General features: G+C 53.0%; 2 protein-coding genes across 2 annotated transcripts in view; one reads left to right on the top strand and one right to left on the bottom strand.

The window, feature by feature from the left end:
- Nucleotides 1-1,488, bottom strand: part of IFT43 (intraflagellar transport 43) — a 45,208-nt gene extending 43,720 nt beyond the window's left edge. Inside the window, exons 1-2 of the mRNA XM_075713046.1 lie at nt 1,435-1,488; nt 768-857 (exon numbers count right to left, since the gene is read on the bottom strand). Of these exons, the coding sequence (XP_075569161.1) occupies nt 768-857; nt 1,435-1,488 (144 nt within the window). The remainder of the gene's footprint in view (nt 1-767; nt 858-1,434) is intronic.
- A 6,415-nt stretch (nt 1,489-7,903) lies between these two features.
- On the top strand, nt 7,904-22,128 carry TGFB3 (transforming growth factor beta 3). Its single transcript, XM_075712650.1, has 7 exons — nt 7,904-8,618; nt 14,346-14,509; nt 15,885-16,014; nt 17,749-17,856; nt 18,672-18,843; nt 19,405-19,558; nt 21,970-22,128. The coding sequence occupies exons 1-7, from the start codon at nt 7,904-7,906 to the stop codon at nt 22,126-22,128; spliced, it is 1,602 nt and encodes a 533-aa protein (XP_075568765.1).
- Nucleotides 22,129-25,732: the final 3,604 nt, after the last annotated feature.

Genomic DNA, 25,732 nt, shown 5'->3' with positions numbered 1-25,732 from the left:
CAGAGACCAAACTTCCAGGTAGAATTTGAGCATTCTGCAGTGCTAGGCAAGGAAGTGAATTGAAAGGGTTCAGATCTCATCTTTCTGGGTATTAGAGGATGTTGCCTCACTCTCCTATGAAAGAGGGGTTCCAGACCATCTTCTACTTTTTGAAGATGTATGGACAGAACAGACTCTGAACGAAAGGTTGTCTCCAAAGCCAAGTGGGCATATTATTACCCACGAGACAAAGTCTCAGATGCTGCACAGCTGGCTCCTAGCATGACCTTTGTAGCCTGTGCATGGAGGAAAGGAAAAAGAGTGTCACTGTACAAACTTGATACTGACCATCTCAGATACTGCTTTTGCTAGAGCCAGAGTAAAAAGTGCAACAGTAAAGCATCTGCTTACCTGTATTCTGTCTTGCTACCATAGATAGTGGCGACACTGGTCACAGAATGATGTGCCTGCTCATATTTTAATTTCCACGGAAGATATGCATGTACAGGAGAGAGGGGCCCCAAGTCCTGTTTGATGCTACTCTCCATACCTTATACATGAGAAACCATAGATATGATAGAGAAGCCCCAGATACAACCCTGTGTGAAAACTACACATCATGCAGAGGGCACCAGCAGGAAAGGGACACGGCAGTCACACAGGTCCCAACTCTAAGGACAAACTTCAAAGGACAGAGCACACCATGAGAGAATCTCAGAAGAAACAAAGAATCCCCCACTGGAGACACGAGCAGGATTACAGACAGGTTCTCCTGACAGGACACCCACCTCTCCAAGAGAAGCAGACGGGGAATTCTTCCTGCTGAGATTTTCATCTGGGAAGAAGTCCTGGCGGGCTCGACGGCCCATCTTTAGTACCTGTAGTGCAGGGAGAAACGCGAAGGAGCAGAGGGCACACGGTTACTGACAAAAGCTGCTTCAGATCAGAGGAAAAAATGCAAGCAACAGCTCTGCAGTTACGCTATGCCCTGCAATGAGACACGTTCCCCTAACAGCGCAAAAGCATCACCAGCTGCAGGTGTTAACCCTGCAGCCGCCTCCCCGCCCTCGCCTCACGCTCCTCGCGCTCACCCGCGGGCCGCTCGGCCCTTCCCGCTGCACGGCGTCCCGCAGAAACCTGACCCCGCGGCGGTACCCACGGAAAGCGCGGGCAGGCCTCCCGGGGGACGGACGACACCATTTCCCCGCCTCCGCCGCCGTGCGGCGGGGGCTGCCGGCCCCGAGCCTGCCCCCGGCCGCGCTCGTCCCGCTCGCCTGCGAACGGACCGCGGTTGAAGACCCCGGAGCCCCAGCTCGGAGAGGCTGGGACTGGGGCTGGGGCTGGGACCGGCCCCGGCCCCGGCCCCGAGGCGGCCGCTCGCGCCCCGCGGCCGTTAACGGCCAGCTCGCGCCGCGGAGCGGCAGAGCGGCCTCGCCGCGGCCCGGGCCCGCTCACCCCGGCGGCGCGCCCCCGCCGCGGCCCCTCCGCTCGCTCCGGCTCGGCCTCCATCCGCCGCCGCCGCCGGTGCTTCCGGCAGACAGCCCGCCCCCGCGGCCCCGGCAACCGCCGCCCGCAGGGGCCGCGCCGCTGACCCCCACCGCCCCGAGGCCGTCCCTCTTGTCACGGCGTCCGCCCTGGCTGCCCCCCCCGCGGAGCCCGGCCTGCCCCCGGGGGCCCGCGGGCCCTCAGCGCCCCACCTCCCCCCTGCCCGGCCCCGGCCCCTTCCAGTCCCGCTCACCCCGGCCCCTCCGGGGCAGCCCCGCTCCCAGGGGCCTGGGCCTGGCCCTGGAGCCGGGGGCAGCCGGCACGCCGCGCACCTGACAAGAGGCCGGCCCAACCCAGGCTGGGTATCCCTGCCGAACGGCAGTCAGATACGGCGCGGGGTACTCCCGGTAGCCATATAAATATCCAGCCCCGTTAGCGATCTTAAAATCTTGGCCTGACTAACGGTGACAGCGGCGCTACAACTTCCCAGCACAATACGTCATCTAAGTACTCTTTTATCAGCTTTTAATTTCACATGCAGTAGTGGCAGGTTAAAAACAGCCTGCCGCTCTGTCTTCTGCAGCTCTTTATACATCTTTTAAGTTCCCACTGAAGCAGATAATCCCAGCCTTGTAGATCTGTCTCCTCACACAGGGTTTTGCCAAGTCTCCCGATCGCTTCTGATGCTCTTCCCAGTTCCCTCTAGCTCTCCAACGCCGCTTTCCAGACAGGGCAGCCGGGTCCCCAGAGAGCTCGGTGGAGGCAGTCCCAAGGATCAAATATAAGCGCCACGATCATTACACACACGCCTCTCAAGCATAAGTTGTGCAGAGATTTCCACTGAGCTGCATAAAACGACCCCTGGTCCCTTGGCTGGACAGAAGTATAGATTAACTGTAAATAGATCTGGTTTTAGCTCCACATGTTATTTAAACATTCAGTTCTCCAGTGCTTTGTCCATTTGCCTGTATTTTTCTGGTATCTCTGACATTCCTCACAATCTTCACCCATCCTTATAGCCTAAATAACTGTCATCCATTTCTGCTGCTGCTACAATCAAGAACTGTACCACTACCACAAACACTTTGCCATGATGAAAATTGACTGTGTAACCCTAAAGTTTTAAGCCTTCCAGGAATACCTTTTACTAAAGGCACCAGATCTCACTCTGTACCTGCTTAGCTTTAGTAGAAGCTCGTGGTCTGGCTGAAGAACTTTAAGAAGTCTAAATAAATTGTGTCAAATAATTCTCCTTTTTTCCATTCCTTACTGACATTTTCAAGTAGTTGTGCTGTAACTGTGATGATCTTAGGATTAAGTGAAATAAGATTTGTGGGCAGAAGTAATAACTTTTTATTAGACCAACTGATACAGCTGGAAAAAAACATACAAGAAGTGCGTCTGTGCCTGAAAGCTTGTCTGTTTTTTCCAGCTGTATCAATTGGTCTTATAAAAGATACTATCTCCCTTTACAAACCTTGACATGTTCAAGGAATTCAATAAGTGAGACATGATTTTCCTTTTTTGAAGCCAGGCTGGTTAGGCTCTGTGAAATTATGATCTTCCAGATACTTTGTTCTTCTCTTTTAATTACAGATTCAAGTATTTATGAGGTAGAGAGGGCAGTTTTCACCTAGCCCCATGCTTCACCACCAGGGCCATGGCAATATGGCCCTGCATTTCCCACTTCCCATCCACTCCTCCGAAGAGCTGCCGCAACAGCGCAGCTACGCAGATACCAGGAGATGGAGGGGACTGGACTGTAGCCCCCAGGTTGCAGTAGCTGCTGCAGGATGTCCGAGTACGAGCATGCACTTACAGCTGACCTTCTTGATCAGAAAAAGAGCATCCTAAGAGGAATGTGATAGTGTCCAGAGCAACATCTGCTAAAGCAGGAGGGCAGACCTGGGGTGGGAATCCTTGGGTAGGAGTGCATTGCCAGCTGTGGCCCCGAACAGGTAGCTGGCAGAGTGTTCCTACCGGAGGCAGGGTAGGAACAATACGGGCTGCCACCCTGGATGGACAGATCACGAAGCAGCACAGCCCGTGGGTTCACTCATCTGGAACAGCCCCCCTCAAGACCCTCCTCACGATTCCCCCAGCTCCCCATCCCAGACACCACCCCACTTGCACATCCCAGCTCCCCCCAAGACACGCTGTGCTGCTTGCTGCCCACCCCAGTGACAGGAGTCTCAGGACGATTGAAGGAAGATGGGGTCCACGTGCAGGAAAGAAAATATTTAAGCACTTGGGGAACCGAGCCTTGCCTCAGAGCTTTGACTTCTGACTTCAGACACTCTCAATGAGAGAGAAGAGCAGACATGCAGAAAGAATGAAACCTAAAATCTGTCCTTCAGTCCCTGTGGACTCCTCCACCCATTGGAATGGGGTTTGTCACCCCGCATGACACATTTTTGCCTGCTTGGGGAGGGCAACAGGGGAGAAAGAGTTTTCATCCATCGTTTCATGTTGTGGCTAAAATGGATCTTGCTTGCTTTAAACGTTGGGGTCACCTTTTCCGAACAGCTTAATTCTCCTCTGCCCTACTGGTGACACCGCGGGCAGCATTTGATTCTAGGCCTAGAGCAGCCCCACTCAACTGAGAAGGAGATGATTAATAGGACAAACGTCGGGCGCTGCTGTGGCTGTCTAAAGCCGTTTTCTGTGCTTGCTTCCTGTCCAGTTCAGGCCTGTGGTGCCAGGATTTCTCTTCCCCCCTGTACGGTTTCAGGTGTATTCTCAGCTCTTGGTCTGCCTTACTTGTTCAGTTTTGTCCTCACTATAAATCACCCTGCTGCCACCCCCTCTCATCTGAACAGCAAGTAAGAACTATGCAAGCATTCCTTTCACCGACAAGTTCTCACACCTAAGCATGGACTCTCTCCATCTGGTTTCAACCCAAGCCCGATGACGCAGAATAGGACTAACAGAGTCCCCCGCTAGCGCTGTTCGCTGTTGATTACTCCTTGACTGGACCTATGAATAGAGCTTGTGTCTGGTCTTCCTTCTATCCAGGAGAAAGCCGGGAGAGTCTGGGAAAGCAATCACACTTGAGCACTCCCACATGCTTCTGGTCCTAGACCACCTTTAGAGCGAGGGCACACACGCGTAGTTAAAGCTACAGCTATGGTGGAAAGCCCACATGGCAGCACTACTGTGGGAGAGAACAATGACCACCTTATTCAGAGCGGCCAAAGGTTTTGTTAAGCAGCTCTCTGGCAGCGGTAGGATTTATGGGATGCAGGGCAATTCCAGTAGCAACCAGCGACACAGCGCTGCGCCTTTCTTCCTCACCCAGTCCTCACATCAGGCGGCCAGCCAGACTCCTGATTTCGACATGGGCCAATTCATTAAAAGCATCAAGCTTCCACTGGGAAGCAAAGCACTCGGCAAAGACTGCTGCCGTAGCCCGCTCCGCGCTAGCAGCACACTAGCAGCTCCAAGCACCTCAGTTTGATTTTCCTGCAATTTTTTTCTCCAGGCACCTCAAAGTATTTACACTATCTCTAAGGGGTTTTGGAGGAGGGAAGCAACTGCAAATATTCTGTTATTTGTGCGGGTTCCAGGACAAAATCTCCTAACAATTGCAAAGCTTCAAACAAGAGGTTCCTCCCTCTGGAAGGTGGAAGGGGCTTTGATGGGCAGAGAAAGCCCACGCATTTTGCCTGTCTTGATCTCCATGAGAACAGACGCTGTTCGGGTTACATCAGCCCCAGCTCAGACTGTCAAACCCCAGTCAGGGTTGCCAAGTGTGAAATACTTCCGATGATACTCACACGCTCAGTAGCCCTGTCGGGCTCTCCCTCAGCCCAGCTGGATTCCAGCATGTCCAAGACGTGCAACCTGTTAGCGACTGCTGCTCGCCGCCACCAGCGGTGGTTCCAGCGCACGTCAGACCACGGAGCTTCCCCACCGCCTCCCCACCCAGAGAGAGCAACGCCGAGAGTGGCCCAATACTGGAACCGGCACCACACCTACATCCTTCTTCTCCGCTATAATTTCCAAGTGGTAAGTCCCCACTGTCGACTCGTAACAGAAAAGTCTGCTCTCAGCCATTAACAACATAACCTTACATTTTGTACTATTGCATTTCATCCCATTTCTACTGTCTCAGCCATCAAAATTGCCTACCCCCTCCTATAGGATATCGCAGTCCTCCCCTGTATTGACGACACTTCCCAACTTTGGATAAGCAGCCAATTTCATTAGCACATCCATTTTGGTGTGCCAAGATCATTAATGAAAACTGGGCCCGGGACCAGCCACTGGGGAACTCCTCTAGTAATCTCTTATAATTCCTGTACTTATCTCCATCTTAACTAATAACTCACCATGCGGCACTGTAGCAAATGGATTACTGAAATCCAAAGCAATCAGTTCTACCGCATTTAGTGTGACCTCCAACCTAACGCGGGGCAGAGGAGGTCCCAGAGCGCAAAAGCATCCGGAATTCATTTCAGAAGTGCCTGGGGAGCTCTAGAAACATCCATCCCAATCTATATAAAAATATTCCATGGGCAGTTAATGGCAGCGCTCAGACTTTGCACCTTACTCCAAAGCATGATTCGCCTGACATCATCTTAGAGCCACTAGATCTTTTTACCTCTTTGTCTGCTCCATCAAGGAACTCGAATTCCTCTTCCCCAAGCAAAGCGCACACAAACTGTGAGCAGCTCACCCTTGGTCTCCTCAGAGCTGCAAGGAATGGGCTCACCGGACATCCAGCACCCCCAGCTGCCCCATGGATTTCCTCCGAACCTCTTCTACACGCCATGTCTTCCGTGAGCCGCCGGCCTCTGGCAGTGCGCTCCCAGCCCCAGCCCCCCGAACGTGCAGGCGAGGGAAGGCTCCCCGCAGCCATGCCCGGTGCTGCCAGGCGCCAAGGCCACATGCCCCCGGGGCCCACCTCTCCCAGAGCACGAAGCCCCCAGGACTTGCTTCCGCAGAGAGCTCTGCCCAGCTCCCGCCTCGCCCACAGCCCCGCAGCAGCTGTCCCTGCCGCATCTTCCCGACGGCACAGCCAGGCTGCTGGCTTCTTCGGCAGGGCAGCCAGTGCTGCGCGCGGCTGCGCTGGGTCCGGAAGGCACGAAGCCGCCATCCCGCCCAAAGCCGCCATCCCGCCTGAAGCCGCCATCCCGCCCGAAGCCGCCATCCCGCCCCAGACCGCTGGGCGCCTCGCCAGCCCAGGGGTGTTCGACTCCCCCTCTGCGGACCCCCGGGAGGGTGGTGGGGTGGGGAGTCCCTGCGTAGCTGGGGCAGGGTCCAGGTGAGGGCAAGAGAAGGGTGCTCGCTCCAGGGGCCGGGAGCGCCTGGGCTTCAGGGTGGCGGGCACAGGCCGCGCCCGGGGCAGGGAGGAGGGAGGCTGGTGTGCCGGCGGGCGTGTGGTCAGGGCATGCCCCGGGAGAGGAGCCCACACGGGCTGGGTCATGGATCCAAACCTCAACCGGGGCCGGTGTTCCGTCTCCGCGTGTGGCCCTGGCCCCCTTCGAGGGCAGCGGGTGCCCGAGGCAGCCCCTTACCCTCAGCGAGGGCTGCCGCGGCGGCGGCTCCTCCGTGCGCCAGTGCCCACCTGCCTTCGGGGCCGCAGGGCTCCACCCCGCCCGCCCCCGGCCCCCGGGGCCTGGCAGGGCCCGCCAGCCCCGCCGCCGGCCCGGGCCCCACCGGGGCCGCCGCAGCCCCTCGCCCGCAGCGCGGCGCCCGGCCCCCGCCGGCCGCCCGGCCCCTCCCTCCCTCGGAAAGCAACCACATCAGGAAAGTATTCGGGGTATTTTTAGCCGCTTTTAATGCGATTTCGCAGCTGGAAACGGGAGGGGCCTCCCCGCGCCGCCCGCCAGCGCGCGGCGGACCACCGCGAAGGGCCCGGCACCCGCCGCCCCGCGCCCGCCGCTGCCCGGGCGGCGCCAGCAGGGGGCGCCCGCGCCCCACGGCCGCGCCGGCGCGGCGGCCACGTCGGAGGGCGCGCGGGGCCGCCCCGCGCGGAGGGGCCCGGCCCTGGGGCGCGAGGGGCTCGGCGCCGCCGGCCGCGCGGGGGGCGGCGGCGGGGCCCGGCGGGGGGTTGGGGGGGGGGGGAGGTGTGCGGCGGCGGAGGGCGGGCGGGCGGCGGTGGCTGCGCGGCTGCTGAAGCCATTAGCGCGGTGCGGCGGGCGAAGGCCGGGCTTGGAGCTCCCTCCCCCGCCCGAGCCCCGTCCCGGGGACGTCATGGGAGGGAGGTATAAAATTTCAGCGGCGAGAGCGACGGAGAGGCAGTGCGCGCGGGAGGGGCGGTGCGGCTCGGTGCGGTGCGGCGCGGCGCGGCCGGGGCACGGCGGCCAGCGGAGCCCGCGGGAGCAGCGGGCGGCGCGGCGGCGCTGCTCCCGGCTGGGCGGGGAGCGCCGCGGTGCCGCGCTCCCGGGGGTCGGGCAGCGGGCGATGTAGGGCGCGGGGCCCGGCGGGGGCATGAATGGTGCAGCGAGAGGGGCGGGCGCCGCGCTCCCCCCGCGGCGGCGGGGCGGCGCGGGCCGCTGACACGTGCGGCGGCGCGGCGCGGCGGGGCGCCCCCGGCTCCGCGGGACGCGGGGCGGCGCATGGGGAAGGAGCCCGGCGCGGCGAGGCACGGCGCCTGCCGCTTCTCCTTGCGGAGCGCTGCCAGCTCTTCCTGGAAGTCCTGAGTCGCGCACGGCGCAGTGAGTTCATGCACCTCCTCGCCAAGCCTCAGCCTGCGGGATCTGGGGAGGCTGCCGCCAGCACACCGCCCGGTCCCCCGCGCCCGCTCGCCGCCGCCCGGGGGTCTCTCCCGGGGGCCCCCGCCGCCGCCCCCTCGCACATGAAGATGTACGTGCAAAGGGCTCTGGTGCTGCTCTGTCTGCTGAGCTTCGCCACCGTGAGCCTCTCGCTGTCCTCCTGCACCACCTTGGACCTGGACCACATCAAGAAGAAGAGGGTGGAAGCCATCCGGGGGCAGATCCTGAGCAAGCTGCGGCTCACCAGCCCCCCGGAGACCGTGGGGCCGGCCCATGTGCCCTACCAGATCCTGGCCCTCTATAACAGCACCCGGGAGCTGCTGGAGGAGATGGAGGAGGAGAAGGAGGAGAGCTGCTCTCAGGACAACACCGAGTCCGAATACTATGCCAAAGAGATCCATAAATTTGACATGATCCAGGGTCTCCCCGAGCACAGTAAGTGCTGGGCTCCCCCGGCGCCGCCCGGGGTGCCGCGCCCGCCGGGGCAGGCTGCCCGGGACCCCGGGAGGGGCGGCCGGCCGGGGCCGAGGGGCGCCGGGCCCCCGCGGGAGGGGCCGCTTTCCCGGCGGGGCGGCAGCGCGGAGGCGGGAGGGGGCCGCCGCGGCGGGGGGCGCGTCTGCGCCCGCCTGCGCGATCGGGTGCGGGGGCGAGCGGCGGCCGGGGGCGCACGGCGCTGTCCCGGGGCCGGGGCGGGCGGAGCCGCGGGGCGCCGAGCGCTCGCAGCCCCGGCAGGACGGCGCGGGGCTCGGCGGCGAGCGGCCCCGCCGCAGGTGGAGGTGGTGGGCGCTGGCAGCGCCGGGTTGCGGGCTCCGGGAGCGGCATCGGCCCAGGCCCCGGCCGGGGGCAGCGAGCCAAGCCCGCGCCTAGGGCCCGGACATCTGGGGGGAGGCGGGGAGGGGGAGACGTGAGGTGAGGGGGGAAGGCGGCAGGGGAGGAGGCAGCCTGGGTCTCGGGGTGAACGCTGCGCGCTGGGCTAGGGAAGGCGCAGGTCTGGTGTTTGGGTGACGAGCAGGTAGACGGACTCCTCCCTGCTGAAGGTCCAGCGCCTGCTGCAGAGATGCAGGCAACCTGTTTGCTCTGTGCAGCGCCCGCCCTGGCTGTGGAGAAGGTAGAGAGGCGCTTGCGGAAGAGACCGCTGCCTGGAGGACACTGCCGAGGGTGTTACTCGCATACCGTGAAGGTTCAGAGAGCGAGTAAAAGAGAACAGGGATGCTGAGCAGGTGCAAAGCAGACAGTGATGCGAAGGGGACCCCCAAGGGAACGCGGGCATTGAGGAAACGTGACAGATGTTGAGCAGGTGCGGAGCAGATAATGAGCAGGCCCAGATGCGGACGCTAAACAGATTCAGGTGCAGAAGCTGAGCAGATGCAGATGCAAAGACAGAGACTGAGCAGACATGAACCCGAAGCAGACTGCAGATGCTGAGCACATGTAGGCACAAGCAATCCTTTCGGTCTGTGCTTAGGATTCCTTAGGATCGGAAAATGTTGGTGGGCATGCAGTCATACCACCATCCAGGGTGTCCTCCCGTGGTGCAGTGCAGTCTTGGGGACACGATTTGAACGCCAGCAGTTCTGGGGAGGAGCTGTGACTTGGTGCAGGCAGCCTCCGAATGCAGTTACTCTGCCAGGTTTATGTTAATCTTGACATATGATGAGCTGGAATAAGAGCTACAATGTGGTAATGCAACAAATTTCACTTAATCTCTCGCAGACTGCACTCCATATGGTTATCTGATTAGCTCTTAGCTCAGGAGAGACCAAGACTCCAAGGAACAGAAAGTGCACAGTATATAAGCAGCTTAGCTGTATTTCAGCATTTTTGACTTACTGAAATGTCGTTTGGGAAATTCTAAAAATATATGGGGAAACCTAGTGTCTGCACAAAATAGTACAGCCACACTATGAACTGGTGTGTTTTGGGGAAGGAAACTGGGAAAGCACAACAGTGGGAAATGAAGTCAGAGGAGTGGATTTGGATAAAGTAGAGGGGAAAGAGGAATGAAGAGATGTGGTGCATGAGAAGGAGCAGTGAGGAGGGACTGTGGGTTGGGGAAAATTCACAGGGAAATGAATGAACCTCTCCCATGTCCCCGTAGGACACTGGGGCAAGGTGCTGAGCAGCGTATTCAAAAGACCAAGGAGTGTTGAGATTGAATTCCTGGGAATGGGCAGTGTAGATGCCACCACCCAGAGAAAGAGGAAACTTTGGAATTGGGTCACGCTGGGAGAGACTAGCTCCAGACAGGCCGTGGTGTCAAGAGACGCGCTTCTTTTGAAACCTGGGGAGTTTCATCGCTTACACCATGGCTGATTTTGGCCCCGTGTCTTCAGAAGTGGCTGATGTTCAACTTTCCCATGACTCTGTCACTGTGCCAGGTGGTGATCTCAGAGCACGCTCTGAGCCAAAGCCAGTCTCCTCTGGGGGGGAAGGGGAGGACTGCTCCATTGAGGGAACTGCGCGGATGATACAGACGAGTCTGAAATGTGTGCGCATGCACGCTCATGCACATGAACTGTTCTAGCTCCAAACTATTAGTCAAGCAGCTCGTTGGCTCAGAGAACTCATCCTTCTCAAGGAATTGAGGCCCAAAAGTGAGGAGAGCTGAGGAGCAAAAATAGCAGCGGGGAGAGCCCCATCGTTCTAGGAAGGAAGGATGTTCAGGACCAGGTTCCCCATCCCTGCTCTGAACTGTTTGGTGACTTACGGAATGGTCTTTCTGCTGTGCCTCCAGGGCAAGTTGCCTGAATTATAAGCGACTGACTTTCAGAGAATAACTCACTCTTGACTGGCCATTCACTTCAGGGATCTCTTAGAACTCATGGGGCTTCAGACGCCCTTAAGCACTGAGGGGGAGTGAGCGAGCGGCTGCGTGGTGCTTAGTTGCTGGCTGGGGCTAAACCACGACACTTGGTTAGATTCAAGCTCCAAGAGCATCTGCAATGCTCCTGCAAATGGCTTTGCTTACCTTCCTGAGGAAAAACAGGTGCCATTTTCCAAGCCAGCTTGAGAGACAAGGCAACTAAAGCCTGGTCGCTGGGGTCAAGTATCTCTTCTCTCTAAATCTGCCACCCACAGAGTTCCAGAAGGATCAAAGGATCAATTTTTTCTTCAAAGTTACGCTGCTTTGGCATGAAACACCTTGAATTACCAGTGGTATAATATGGAGCGAGGCAATACCTGCTCACAGACAGCCTGCCCTTGACATCAAACTCTAACCACACAGCCATCAGCCCTCTTGGGGCTTGCCAGAAACAGCAGCTGTGTAGGATCGGCAGCATGTGGAGAACCCGCACCTCGCTGAGAGCAGTGGTAGGAACAGGGAAGCTCCCAGAAGAACCTGCTCCCTGTATCACATTGTCCACGCTGAGAGGCTATTGGTCTCATGGTTTGTGCAGTCAACAGCTCTGGGCTGTCTGGGCTCCACAGTAATAGCAGGGTCCGATCGTGAGGATACGTCCTGTTGTGTCATACACAGACTGGCATGGGTGCACAGGGTGTCACAGATACCCTGTCTCCAGGCTTGGTTACAGCCACTGCATGTTGTGGACTGGAAGAGTTTGCAGGAATATTGCCTCCAGGCTTTGTTCCGTGCTTAGTAGGTGGACACATCCGGATTCCAGTGTGATTAACACACCTGAGCTGGCACTGAAGTTCCCTGAAAAATCACCTCGCCTTCTTTGCCTGTGACCTCTTGCAAAAAGTACTTTGCTCCAAAGCAGTCAGCTTCCTGGGAGTGAGACCTGTATCTTGGACACCCTGCTGTAAGAAGCAGGCTCCAACTTCATGGTGTTCAGAGTGAAACACAGAACGCAGCTCCATCTCCCTATCACAGAGGGCTTGTGCCCAGGGTACGAGGGGAACACAAAACTTCTTAGGGAAAGGAAGATAGCTATTACCATCTCCACTAGGAACATCTCCCAAGACACCAGCACTTTGCTGGTGAAGTAAGTAGGCAGAAGGCAATGTGAGGACAGCAGGCAAAATACAGTAGATACAGTCTTATCAGCATGGCTGCCTAACGTAGCCAGAAATCTTAAGGAGATGATAAACAATAAATTATTTTGTCTCTCATCTGCTCTGTGCTATAGGACCAGATCTGCAGTCTCTAAATAGATTGTCAGATGAAGCACTACTGTTGGAAATGGATACTGGACTAGACTGACCACTGGTCTGATCTAGAAAGGCATTTCTGATGATTACGGGGACACCCCTCATGGACAGGCAGTCAGGTCTGAAATGGAAGGACAGGCTGTTAACAGCACTATTAATAGGGCTAGGAGTGCAAAACAGCTTAAGGGGTTATTAAAACACAGTATCTGCCTAGGTCTAGGACACAGAACAGTTATCAGTGTTGGACTTCAGCCAGGAAGATGCCTTTGGGCATTTAATGAGATCAGAGCTTGGGTTTTCTGCTGTGCTTTTTCTGTGGCATAAAACCTAGAACTGGTCACAGTGTCCTCACAGTGGGTGTCGTCGTGTGGCTCAGTGTACTCTTTGCACTGCCGGGTTGTTGGGCTGAGCATATCAGCTCATGGCTGCAACTGAGTCTGGTCACCTGGGATTACTGAACATCCATCTCTTCAATAGCAGCCAGAGACTTTCCTGTATGGGAAAGCTGCTCCATTCAGTAGTACAAATGACAAAAAAAAACCCCTCCAATTAAAGTCCAATGTGAGCATCTGATCATTAGCTTATTGAGTAAAAAACTTCAGCACCCTAAGAACACATCCTTGTAAACTGGCAGGCTCCTGCTTGCTGAATCTGGGTGTAGCACAAGAGGAAGACCTTCATCTTCATGGAGATGACTCTGGAACTGCATCAATGTTGCTCAAAGCAGAATTTGGCATGGAAGGTGAACCTCTGTGCTCAGGCGCCATTTCACACTAGCCCATCTTCAGAAGCCACTTCCCTGGGGAGATAGTGGTGGTGTGAAGAGAGGGGCCAACTCCAGGAATCTTAACTTGAAGGTTTCTTCAACTAGGGCTTCTAGCCTATCTGTCACAGGCTGGAACTGTGGCTAGGAACAGGTGACAGGTTTTCTTTCTGGTTTTTTTTTGTTTGTTTGTTTAAAAGCAACTTAAATATCAGCTGACGTGAGAGCCCTGTGTTGCACTGGACAACAGTCAGAGGTCATATGAGAGGCTCTGTAGCGCTGCAAACAAACTTGCATGTGGGCATAGAGCAGGAGCTGCTGTGTCTTGTCTGCAGGAAGCCTTAATGATGCTAGAGCCTTGAAGACTAACAGAGGTCAATGGGAGAGGAACAACAGTGACTACAAAGACTGCCATGGGACCAAAATCATCCCAGTGAAGAGAGGCTTGTTTTGTCTTGATACTGTTTTGAACCTCTTAGCTTTTACCTACTCTCTTTTGGGGCACCTGTGAAATGGGTTTTTCTGCTCAGCAGGTACACATTGAGGCAGAGAACTGCTGTGTTATTTCCTGCCCCTGTGTATGATCTCCACAGGCCTTTCAGCACTCTTACTCTGTCCTTGAAGAACTCTGTATCTGGTACTATTGACTTCCTTCTCCAGGTCATGAGTGAGAACTGATCTTAAAACCCTGTTCTTTCTGTACACTCTGAATAGCTACTGCCCCAAAAAGTCTTCCACACCTCATGCTTTGTGGACATTTGGCTGGCTGTTATTCTAGGAGACAATGTCAAGGTTTGTAAAACCAAGATTCAGCGGCAATGGGATCGCTTCCTATGTGGCTTCATGTCACCAGCATGAGCAGAGTCACACCATCATCCCTATTAGGAATGGGGCCCACTAGCTGCAAATGAGGTTGCCCCATTGCCTTGGCTGGGGTTGTCATTTTGGATGCAGCAGACTCATGAGCATTAGCAACATTTGATGAGCAGCCTTAGAAGAGATAATATTAAAAATACCGTGGTTGATCTCTACTTATTCTTTGGCTTGTAGCATTGAAATAAGGGTGGCAGTAGTGGGAAGATTGCAAATGTGCAAAATGTTGCAATGTAGACCAAATGTGAGTGAATTCATCCTGTGTTACCTTTAGCTAGACAGCCATGCTTCACAGGTGGCAAGATGTTTGAACCACAGGCCTCTACTGGAAAGCTCTTTCTCAAACAATATTTATTTGAGATCCCACTGCTCTGACCTGTGGTTCTCAGTCTTTCCATCTTTCTTTCTCCTAGATGAGTTGGGCATTTGTCCAAAAGGTGTCACCTCCAATGTGTTCCGCTTTAACGTGTCCTCGGCAGAGAAGAACAGCACCAACTTGTTCCGGGCTGAGTTTCGGGTGCTGCGTGTGCCCAACCTGAGTTCCAAACGCAGTGAGCAGCGCATTGAGCTCTTCCAGGTGAGTATCCTTCTCACCTTCCCCTGTGCCTGAGCCCAGAATAGCTTGGCTCCTTAACGGTTGCCTCAGTTGATATGTGCAGGGCTACAGAAGAGAGAAGAAGCCCCATGCTGTACTCCAGGTTTCTTCGGCATACGCAGTGATACAGTCACCTTTCTTTCCTTTTACAGTATGGCGCTGTCCTTTCCCCGCTCACATTGGTTGGCTGCGCTGGGCACCCTGGCATGGTGCCCACTGCAGCTCTGATGCACTGACAAGGGGGTTGGAAGGGGAGCCCCTCACCAGTGGAGCAGCCCTGGCCCTTCTGTCACATCTGCATGCCTAGGTCCCTTGGCAGTTTAGTTCCTTTGACTGTTCCAGTACAGTTGGTGCTAATCCAAGGGGTGGAGCTCTCTGTCTTGTCACTGATTTACTGGAAAAATAATGCTTGCTTTCAACATTCCCTTCAGCAGCAGCTCCTCAGGGGCACAGTTCATGGCACCGTTAATTCAGGTACTTATCTGGAGTTTGGTTTGAACCCATGGACTCCCCTGGCAGAATAAGGTCTGGTTCAGGTTTGGAAGTAGTCTTAGGCTGGGCTGGACCACCCAGCTAATGGTACGGTTTAGCATCCAGGCGGCACATTCCCACAGGCTGGTGTCTGTCCACTTTGCAGTAAGAGTGCAGCTAAAATTGCCCTGTGGCTGGTACCTCTTGAGGACTTCCTGGAATTCAGTTTTAAAGGTCAGAGCAATTCTCCACCAGGTGACACAACTGACAAGGAGGCAATCCCATAGCTTCTCCATAGGTTCAGTGCTCTGTGGAGTGAACCTGGGGTCCTGCAGGAAGAACACCTTGCACAGGCTGTGGCTGTTATCTGGAAACGGGAAGAGATGTCTGAGCAGGGGGAGAGGTCTCCAAACCTGATCAGCCCTGGTGTGTTTTGATAGAAGTTGAAGAGTGTAGGACACATGAAAATGCCACAGTGTAGGACTCAATAGGCTTGCGTGGGCAAGGAACCTGTGGCAAGATGCTCTGTTGCCCACTGCTGGTTCTACTCTGAAATCCAGACCCACATCCCACAGGTGTATACAGAAACACCACCACCCATTCGATCAATTGCTGTGGGCTTCTGCCTCTGGATATGTGCCCCAAAACAAGGATGAATTGAGAGAGGCGGGCTGCTTAGGACACAGAAATAAGCATTGTGTAGATCTCGAGTTCAGGTTGTGAAGTATGTCCTTCTCACCTGTGCCAGGGTATTCCTGGTGTCTCACTTGCCAGGACCAAACTTCTGAATTAGTTTTTAGCGAGCTGTGGAAGAAAAAAGACCCAAGGCTATCCCTTCCTTATGCGTGGCACTGGCTGATTCTCTCTACCACTCCTTCTAACGCAGATCCTTCAGCCGGATGAGCACATAGCAAAGCAGCGCTACCTCAGTGGCAGGAATGTGCAGACACGGGGCTCCCCTGAGTGGCTGTCCTTCGATGTCACCGAGACTGTGCGTGAGTGGCTTCTGCACAGAGGTAGGGGTCTTAGCTGGACTTGGTGTCAAGGCATCCATAGAAATGTGGATCAATGTTGACAGGAGTGTCTCTCTGCTCCCCTTTTTGCAGGAGCTTGGCTCACATAGAGGACAGCTTCTTTCAGTCTGAGAACAAGCCTTCCTCCAGAGAGCTGCCTCAGTGCGTGGCATTTGCTGGATTCCTAGCCCTGTCCTGGAGTCCCCACTGTGTAGCTCTGTGGGCTGAGTCAGAATCATAGAATCATAGAATGCTTTGGGTTGGAAGGGACTTTTAGAGGTCATCTGACCCAATCCCCCTGCAGTGAGCAGGGACATCTTTAACTAGATCAGGTTGCTCAGAGCCCCATCCAACCTGACCTTGAAATGTTTCTAGGGATGGGGCCTCCACTACCTCTCTGGGTAACAATGAATGAGGATTCATCCTCTGGAGGAGGAAATTGTTTTCACTGAGAGATGCTGGAACTTCTTTTGCTTCTTCGATTACAAGCAGGGGTTCCCTCTGCTTGTCTAAACTATAATCTGTAATACATAGAAAATGAGGATTGCTCTCGTTTAATTTTCATGTGGACTAGAGCAAATCTGGTAGGGAAAAAGCAGCAAGGATCCTAGTTTCTCTAGCTTTTACAGCTTGGCAGGTATAAAGGTGAGGAAATACCAGAGGCTGACACACCTAGACAGATGGAGGCTTTAGCACTGCAGAGAACATAGCTCTGCCACCGCTGGGCAGCCCAACAGATAGTTATGGGGCAGCTCCCAGCATGAACACTGACCCCATTCACAGCTGGAGCATAGGCACCGTGACTCACAGCTGGATTGGCCTCACAGATAGAAGCTAGGTGCCACTGAAAACTGGAATGCAGGTACTGGCAAGCAGCCGCTCCCTGGAAGGGTAAGCTGTGAGCTTGTAGGCTCCTCCTTTTTCAAGCAATTTAAGTTGTGTCCTGATGGCTGGAGTTGAGGGCTGGAACTGCAGCGAGCTCTGGGCAGGCACAGTAGCTGACAAGACCACAGAGTATACAGTGCTTAGGAGAAAAGGTGCTAGGCACCTTGTCAGTGCCCCGGGGAGCCAGATGTTTTAATTCATGACACAACATAAAAAAGGAGCTTTCATAAGAGTCTTATGTTCCCTTAGTCAGGCCCACACAGCACGACTGGTCCAGGAAGTTATTATGAAAATAGACTTGCCTCTGGAAAGTCTGTGTGACTTAGACCACTAGCAGTTCAACAAAACAGGAGGTTGCAGCTGCTGAGAAAAATGCTCCCAGTGAAATTACTTGTCTATATCCAACTCGCTCCTTTTCAGATCTCTCCTTCAGATACTAAACAGAAGCCAGATAGCAGACAGGTACTGAGGATGGCAAAACTGATTTAACACAGACACTGCAAGCCAGCTCTTCAAAATACTTGTTTTGCAGTGGAGCTCCTTGAAGCTCACAAATGCTTTTGGATGCTGAATAGCCTAAGAACTGTAACCAGGAGCACCCTGCTCACCTATCCAGGAAGCGCCCTTTAGCAAGAGCAAAGCTTTTGGCACAGGTGAAGCCGCAAGACTCTGCTTCCCATTCTCCTTTCCAAGGAAGCTTCTGTTCCCCAACTCATATAGCATCCCTGACTTTGAGACCGACCCACAGTCTAGGAGCTACCAAAGTACATGTCCTCAGTGAAACTTCCCTGCACCAGGAGCTGCCCCAGCTAAGGAAGACTGTTTCTCACAGAGTCATCTCCTTCTTTGCAGAGTCCAACCTTGGCCTGGAAATTAGCATACACTGTCCTTGCCATACTTTTCAGCCCAACGGAGACATCTTGGAGAATTTGCACGAGGTCTTGGAGATCAAGTTCAAAGGTGATAAAGCGCTGGGTTAGGGGAGGCTGTTGGGGAAGGGAAAGCCTGGAGTATCTAAAGAAAAAACAAGGTCTTGCTTTGCATATTTGAGTATTTTACGTTGCATAACGTTTGTCTTAAAGCATACACATCTGGGTTTGCATGTTGATTATATGGGTATATTCACTTTGTACATAGGTTAGAAATGGGAGAAAGAAAGTGCAGGCCGGGTGGGTTTGCACGAGTGTCTGTAGAAAGGAATAATTTTGTATTTCAATGTCTTTCTGGGAAGTTCAGCCTGATGCCTTCTCAGATTTCCACAGAGGCTCTGCTTTCCAGTTTAGGGTGACTGAAACACAAGGAAGTCAGGCATCCTGTGTGAGGTGGCCCAGAGAGTCAGTGGCTTGGCTGGCCTAAGAACTAGGAACCTCCTGGCTTGCAGCCCTGGGCTGCAGCCACTGGCCCCCACAGGCTCAATTTCTGAGGCTGTTCTGCAGAGTGCCAATGATCTGACATCTTCTTTAAACCATTCATCTTCCTGCCTGTCCTGGGACAGAAGCCAGGAGTCAGTGGGATGGATTAATGGCCCCACCAGCAGTTTGCAAATGGTAAAACAGGTGGCCCGTAAGCCTCTATTGAAGGACTGCAGCAGTCAGATTCACCAGGAGTAAAGGGGTCCCTGTGAGGGAAGAAGTCCCAGAGTAAGTGGACATGGTGCCTGAATCTGTTTCACCCTAGCTCAAGGACAGGCATGAGAGTGTTAAATGCACTGAAAAGGCTTGTTGCACCCTCCACTTCCACACTGACTTCTTTGTGGATCCTGTTTTTCTCTGAAGGCATTGACAGTGAGGATGACTACGGCCGTGGGGACTTGGGGCGCCTGAAGAAGCAGAAAGACTTGCATAACCCCCACCTCATCTTGATGATGTTACCCCCACATCGGCTGGAGAGCCCAGTGTTGGGAGGCCAGAGAAAGAAACGGGCCCTGGATACCAACTACTGTTTCCGGTAAGTGAGAATCCTGCATGGAGTGAGGTGGGCAAGCCTGGCAAGACTCCATGCCAGGGGGAAAGGCAGAGACTTCCAAAGGGGTTGTGGGTCACCATGGTGCCACAGAGGCCACATGCGGAGCACAGCTCAGCCAGCTGCTCCTCATGGTGTCCAAGAAGGGGACACTGGCCAGCTCAGCAGAGTCACTTTGTGCTTCTGGCTGAGCTGCTGGCTAGAGGGAGACTTGCAAGTGGCTTCCTGGAGCACAGCCTGGGCAAGGACCCGTGGCAGCCCCCTGCTAGCTCCAGGTGCCAGAGAGCAGCTGGGTGTTGCTGTGGGCGAGCGGGGTGCTGTCTCTCTGGGCCAGCAGCCAAGCTGCCTGCTGGCGGGCATGAGCAGTGCCAGGCTGCTGAGCTGCCCGCCACTGCTCGCCTCTGCTGCTCCTCTGCACTTGGCGTAGGCAAACACTGTGCCCCACTGGGCACTGCTAGTACTAGTCCTTCTGTTCAGGAAGCTGTGTCACGCACTCATATGTAAGGCCCCTCTTTAGATTCACTGTGTTTCGATACTCTGTTTCAGGAACCTGGAGGAGAACTGCTGTGTGCGTCCTCTGTACATCGACTTCCGACAGGACCTTGGCTGGAAATGGGTCCACGAGCCTAAGGGCTACTTTGCTAACTTTTGTTCGGGCCCTTGTCCGTACCTCCGCAGCGCAGACACCACTCACAGCACGGTACATCCAGCATATTATCCTGTCAGGCCTTGTGGCTGTGACTCCCCCTTCCTCCCTAAGTCTGATCATATCTGGTTTCTTCAAAGCAGCAGCAGCAGTTCAGATCAATACTTGTAAAAGACTGTCCAAGGAAACTGCAGAAAAGAGTCTAGGTGGTTCAGCAGGGAAAATGTGCTTCCTTTGGAGTCAATACTGAATCCATGCTTCCAGCCAAATGTTGAGGAGGAGGAGGAAGGATGCTGTCTCTTGGATAAGATGTGAAACAGCAGGACTGATGGGTTTAGGGAACTTACTTGGTAATGGCCAGAGTATTAACTGAATTGTTCACATCACGCATCAATTCTGGTAATTATCTTCTGCCTAAATTTCTCCTGCAGTTTGCACTGGACAGAGGATTTTTCTACACTCTGTGCCAGGTTGTCATGCAAGACTGTTGTGCCATGGCACACAGCTGCCGTCTGCTACCACAGGGGCAGCTGTAGCCCAAAAGTGAAGGGAAATCCGTGTCCATGTCCAGAAGTGAACACAGCCATACAGTAAGCTCTCCTTTCTGTACAGGCATCCTTTCCAGCTGTGTAAATCCCACGTAACCTATGGCAGGGAGGAACCTACTAGGCAGTAAAATTCAGGAGTAAAAACTGGCAGAAAGCAAATGTGTTTAGGTAACTTACGCATAACGTCTGTTTAACATGAGTACACTAGGCAGTCTTTGGGAAGAATACCACCTGAGCCTGGCTACTGTCTGAAGTGGAAGAAAATAAAAAGCAATAGAAAAGCACAGGCATGGGAGAACTACCAAGGGGAGAAGACAGACAAAGGAGCAGGAATTCCATCGCTGAAGCAAGAAAGGCCAGAGGAAAATCCTGTGCTTCTGTCCACAGCAAAGGCGGCAATCCAGACAATGCAACAGCTCACTAGCAACTTAGCTTCAGGTTTCACTAAAAAAAGTTACTGGAAAAAGCAGATTCGGCTGAAGAACAGATAACTAGATAAAGATGATATTGCAGAAAAGATGCTAACATTTTCTTGACGGCTTGACAGTCTGCACAGCAGCAAGGCTTGCTGAAGCTGAAGGACTAATATCAGTGGGAACAGTCAATCTATGGGAATGAAGGAGTGAACAGATGCTGGGCATTAAGCGCAAGACAAGGCAAGGGAATGAACAGCTTTGAAAGGGTAATGGGCATGTAGCTTTACCATCTGGTTGTCCTGAGAAGCTCTCTAGTAGATAACTGGACTGAATCAGTGTGAGAGAAAGGAGATTTTAGAATGGTTCCTAATGTTCTTTTCTTGAGCAAGAAAGGAAACGATCAAGTGTTAAGGTCAGCCTGAGTGATACAAGAAACCTTTAGAACAATATAACTGCTGACAGCTTGCCAGCACCACCTAGGAAAAACATGGTGAAAAGAAGATTTCTCACCAGTCTGTTTAACCTGCTGTCTCTGTTGCGACCCCAGAGCACGTGGTACCCCTGTGGTACAGCCAGGAATACTTTGCTCAGTATCCCAGAGAGCTTCTACCAGAACAACTGCGATTACATGGATCTGGATGATAGAACAGGATGTTTCCTTAGCACCTCTCATCCCCAAAGACTGTAAAGTAGTTAAAAGACAATGTGCCAGATCCTGTCGTTTATACCAGACAAGCACTAATGAGACTACAGTAGTGCAGGTGAGATCATGTTTTGGCCCCACAACTCAAGAAGTTGCTTACCACTGAGAAGTGGCCACCTCTGGCAAGAAACATGGCAACTGTGCTGTAGTGGTTACATGGCTGAAGCGTACAGTCATCTGTGGGCTGGGGCCAGCTGGGAGGAGGAATCCAGTGGGGTCCCACAGGACACTCTCCTGGCTCCAGCATTATAATGTAATGACTTGGAGGATGGAGCGGAGGGAGGAAGCATCAGACAGTTCAAAGCTGGGAGGGAATTGTGGATACTCAAGAGGATTGGCATCCGTGCAGTGCTATCTAGAGATGTTGGTTGAAATAAGCAGCACTGATGTTCTTTCTTCTGGTTTCTTTAATGGAACCCAAGACAGTATGGCCCCAGGCTGGTTACACCCAGCCTTGTGAAAAGCAAAAATTGTGACACTATCCACCATACCAAATAAGAGATGAAAGGAGACAACTACTTACACTCCTTCAACCCTTAGGCATCAGCCACAGAGCAAGGCTACTACAATTAAAAAAAAAAAAAAAAAGTCTTAAGAGTCAGGCTGGGGGAGGTGAGACCCTTTAGAAGCAGGCCATGATCAGGAAGTGGCAGGGGAGTCTTACTCACCTCAGGGAAATACTCGCTGATGAGCATAGTCCAAACACCTAGAGACCTGTTGGCTTTGCAGTCCCTTCCTGTCCTCAACCAACTTAAACATATTCCTGACTTTGTCACCACATTTACTTTGTTTCTGCAGGTGCTGGGCTTATACAACACGCTGAACCCTGAGGCATCCGCTTCGCCCTGCTGTGTCCCCCAGGACCTGGAGCCGCTCACTATCTTGTACTATGTCGGGAGGACCCCCAAAGTGGAGCAGCTCTCCAACATGGTGGTGAAATCCTGCAAGTGCAGCTGAAAGGCACCCTGGCCCGCCCAAAGCCAAGACAGAAACTGTCAGCACCCACTCTCCTGCTCCCAGGCTAACACAAAAGGAACTGGGGGTCAGAGACTACGCATGCTGAGGGCCGAGTGCCAAACCCTGTGGCTTAGGGTCTGGCAGCCCTTGGGGATCTCTTCTGGAACATTTCTTGGTCTTGTTGGCAGTGTCATGTTCCTTCTGGGAGTTACTCTGGTGACACGAAGGCCACACTCTCCAAAATGGCTGGACAGTTGGTGCGGAAGAGAAGGACAGGGTGGAGGAACTGCTGTGTATTTGAATGCTGGGTGGTTGAGCTGGGAAAGCGAGGGAATGAGAAAGAGCAGGTGAAAGGGGGAGTGGAAATGGGGCGATGTTTTCTATTCTAGCATTAGCTATCTTAGGACCTCAGCCCTCCCCACTGGCCTGAAGAATTAAAGGTTTCTCCTGTAGGAGGAAACCCTGAAATTTTCTTTAGAGAAAGAAAATGCACCAAGAAGGGAAGCTGCTGAGAGAAGAAATGCTCAAAGATACTCTTAGGCTTTTGTTCCTCACAGCTGTGATCCAGGAGTCCTGCAACTGAAACTCTGTGTCTGCCAAACCTGTTAAGTTGGCAGATCCTGGCTATTGGTTTCTACATGCAAACTGCAAGGCTCCCAGCCAGCCTGCTGAGGGTGGGCAAATACAAGGAAAGAGGGTGCTGAGTCCATTTTTAGAGGGACTGATGTGTCCATTCAGCTCTTTTCCCTTCCTGGAGTTTCTGAGAGGTGGTTTCTGGGTCAGGGCAGGAGTAATGTCTGTGGGTACCTGAATATTGGGCCCATTAATTCGTGAGCTGATACACCCTGAGGACCTCTTGTCTGTTGTGGTTTGTGAGATGCTTTGGGGTGTTCTGCATCTGTTCTGCACAATGACCTGAACATGGCCCAGGCCTCACCTGCCAAGACTTAAAAAATAGTAATCTCAAAAACATTGTAAAAAAAATAAATACTTTGGGGGGGAGATGCTCTTTTTTTTCACAAGCAAGTTGTTTGTTGGAGGGTTAGATGGTTTGCTGTTTTCAAACTGTTACTGCTGTGGCATACTCAGTCACTCCAAAATGTCTCTTCGAAGGAACAGACAGAATTTAGGTCAGCCAGTGAGCCCCAGAATGGAAATTCCTTGGTACCCTCAAACTGTTCCTGGTGTATGTGTCCCCTGTTCCACCCTAGTCTTTCAGACATGTACATCACCTCTGGCATCTGCTTTTGACAGATTTGTGTAGAGCTCCCCTCAAATGTAAAACACTTCCAACAATACTGTTTAAATAACCAGGGCAAGGCAGTTGCCACAGCTGACAAATGTCCTATGTCCTTTTGAATATATATGGTCTGCCAGTACAGACTTGTACATACAGGTGAATAACACACCCCTCCTCCTGATTTACCATGAACATTGCAGATGCTCATAAAAAGCTCAGAGATGTTGCCAAGACAAGAAATTGATGTACTCTTTTAAAGTATGGGCTTTTTCAGCCATAGATACTCCCAAAGGTAAAAATCTCCAGTGCTTGCATGCCACATGAGACTCAGAGGCTGCCTCACTGACTCTCCAAACCACAACTACTTAAAGTCATGTTCTAGAGACCACAGAGGTTCCTCCCTGTCCCCTCCCAATTCCTGGTCCCCAGCAACTGAGTGTAAAATGACACCTAGCTGGTTAATTGCTTGTGGCCAGGGCTCTCCATGGTCAGCTCAGAATTCAGCTCTTCCATCAAGCCCTTCACAATAGTGGCTGCTTCCATATACCTCATGTGAGGCTGCCGTAACATGTAATCTCAAACATCTTAATAAACTGTAAACCCTCCCTGCACCATCACCAGCTGGCTAGAGGTTAGCAAGGGTGGGTCAGTGGAGGGAGCCTGCCAACCTGTGTGACATTTTGGCATGGGCACACATGCTCTGATAGAGGCACTCCCTAGTGCTTAGCTTTAATCCCTTTCATCGCTCTGGGGCTCCTTGACCTCTCATCGGTGTGATGATGAAAGGTGCAGCTGTGATCGGTCCTGCAGCACTTCTGTATTACTGTGCCCTGTACAGTTCTGATGCCCACGCTTCCCCCCTGCCTGCCCAAGGAGGGAGCAAATAAATGCATTATGACTACACTACTACACTGATAGACAGGCCAGAAATTTAGTGGCTGCCATGGGGGGTGGGGGGAAATCCAGATGCCAATTGGCGTAGGAATTCTCTCTAATCTCCTTTTAGCAGCAGCCCCTGGGGAGGTTTTGGGTTACAAGCTGCAGTCTGTTCTTTGGTCATTGTTCCTCCTGAGCCCTGGGCTGGCTCTGCTGCCCATCCAATTGAAGGGCTTCCTCGCTAGTAAAGGGGGAAAAAAAAAAACAAGGAGGGGGAGCTGCAAAGAGCTGAGCTAGAACACTTGCACAGCTGACAGTCTCCTACGTGGCACTTGGAGCACGTCAGAACCACCCACGGATTAACCCTGGCAAGACCCTTGAGGTGGGTCTGTCTTACTAGCCCTTGTTCACTGCTGCTCCTCAGTGGCAGGGAGGGGTGGCAGAAGGACCAAGCCATTTGCCTCCTTGGAAAGGAGGCAAAATGGCAATGGAAAATCAGGGGAGAAGACTCTTGGGGTGTGCAACCAGTAAGGACACAGGTAACTATATAGGTACAGTAATCCTTGAAGTCAAACACACAGATTTCAGTTACTGCTGCTCTGTCCAGCATTCCGTTTCCCTAGCAACATTTGAGAATTAGATTTGTGAGACAGGATCTGAATTCATTTTCTTAAAATTAAAATAGCTTTTCTAGGACTGTTTTAGCTATAATTCAGCCACAAACTATACTATCTACGCGGGGTTAATAACAGATTGAATACACTCCTGGGCGCAGGCTTACCAAAACGTTTCAGGACACTTCTGTGAGAAGGCAGAGGGCAGTTCTCTATATGCTCTGTTACTAGCTGGCAAATTGAGGAAGACAATGGGAAAGAAAAAGTGAGATCTTCACTGCCAACACTGAATACAGCTCCCAACAGTTCCCTTTTGTTGTTTGCAGGAACAAACAAAAGCTGATGAAAACAATCCCAGCACACTTTCTGTCTAACAAAGATCAATGGTTAGAAAGAGTGAAAAAACCCTATTCTGCTCTGCCATGAGGCAGATCCTACACAAATTATCAAATGACCATCTGTGTAGTCCCTCTATATACTCCATTATAGCATGCAAGAGGCCTACACCTGAACTTGGAACACCTTGTGTGTATGCTGTAGTGCATTGTAGAGCTCTGCAAGGAACACTGCTTCAGCAAATACAGGAATGTACACTGATATTTCAGCAAAGAATAGTCTTCACAGACTAAATGAGTCTTCGTTCCCTGGTCTTTGGGTTGGACAGTCTCTAGCTATCTCACTGCACTTACAAAAAGCAGTAGCACATCCTTGTTACCACGGTGTGAACTGGGATATGCTGCTTTGTGTTTCACCTTTCCATAACCAACAGACATCAATACACAGAGTAAACAAGATGGCCCGTGTCTGAAAGTAATAGAAGATACAAAAGACAAACATACCTGTCCACTCCTCTGGCAACATCATAGATTTGTTC

Source organism: Pelecanus crispus, chromosome 6 (assembly GCF_030463565.1).
Source record: "Pelecanus crispus isolate bPelCri1 chromosome 6, bPelCri1.pri, whole genome shotgun sequence".
Classification (NCBI taxonomy): domain Eukaryota; kingdom Metazoa; phylum Chordata; class Aves; order Pelecaniformes; family Pelecanidae; genus Pelecanus; species Pelecanus crispus.
The sequence above is the reverse complement of the archived record's forward strand: the minus strand, read 5'-3'. Positions and strand labels throughout refer to the sequence as shown.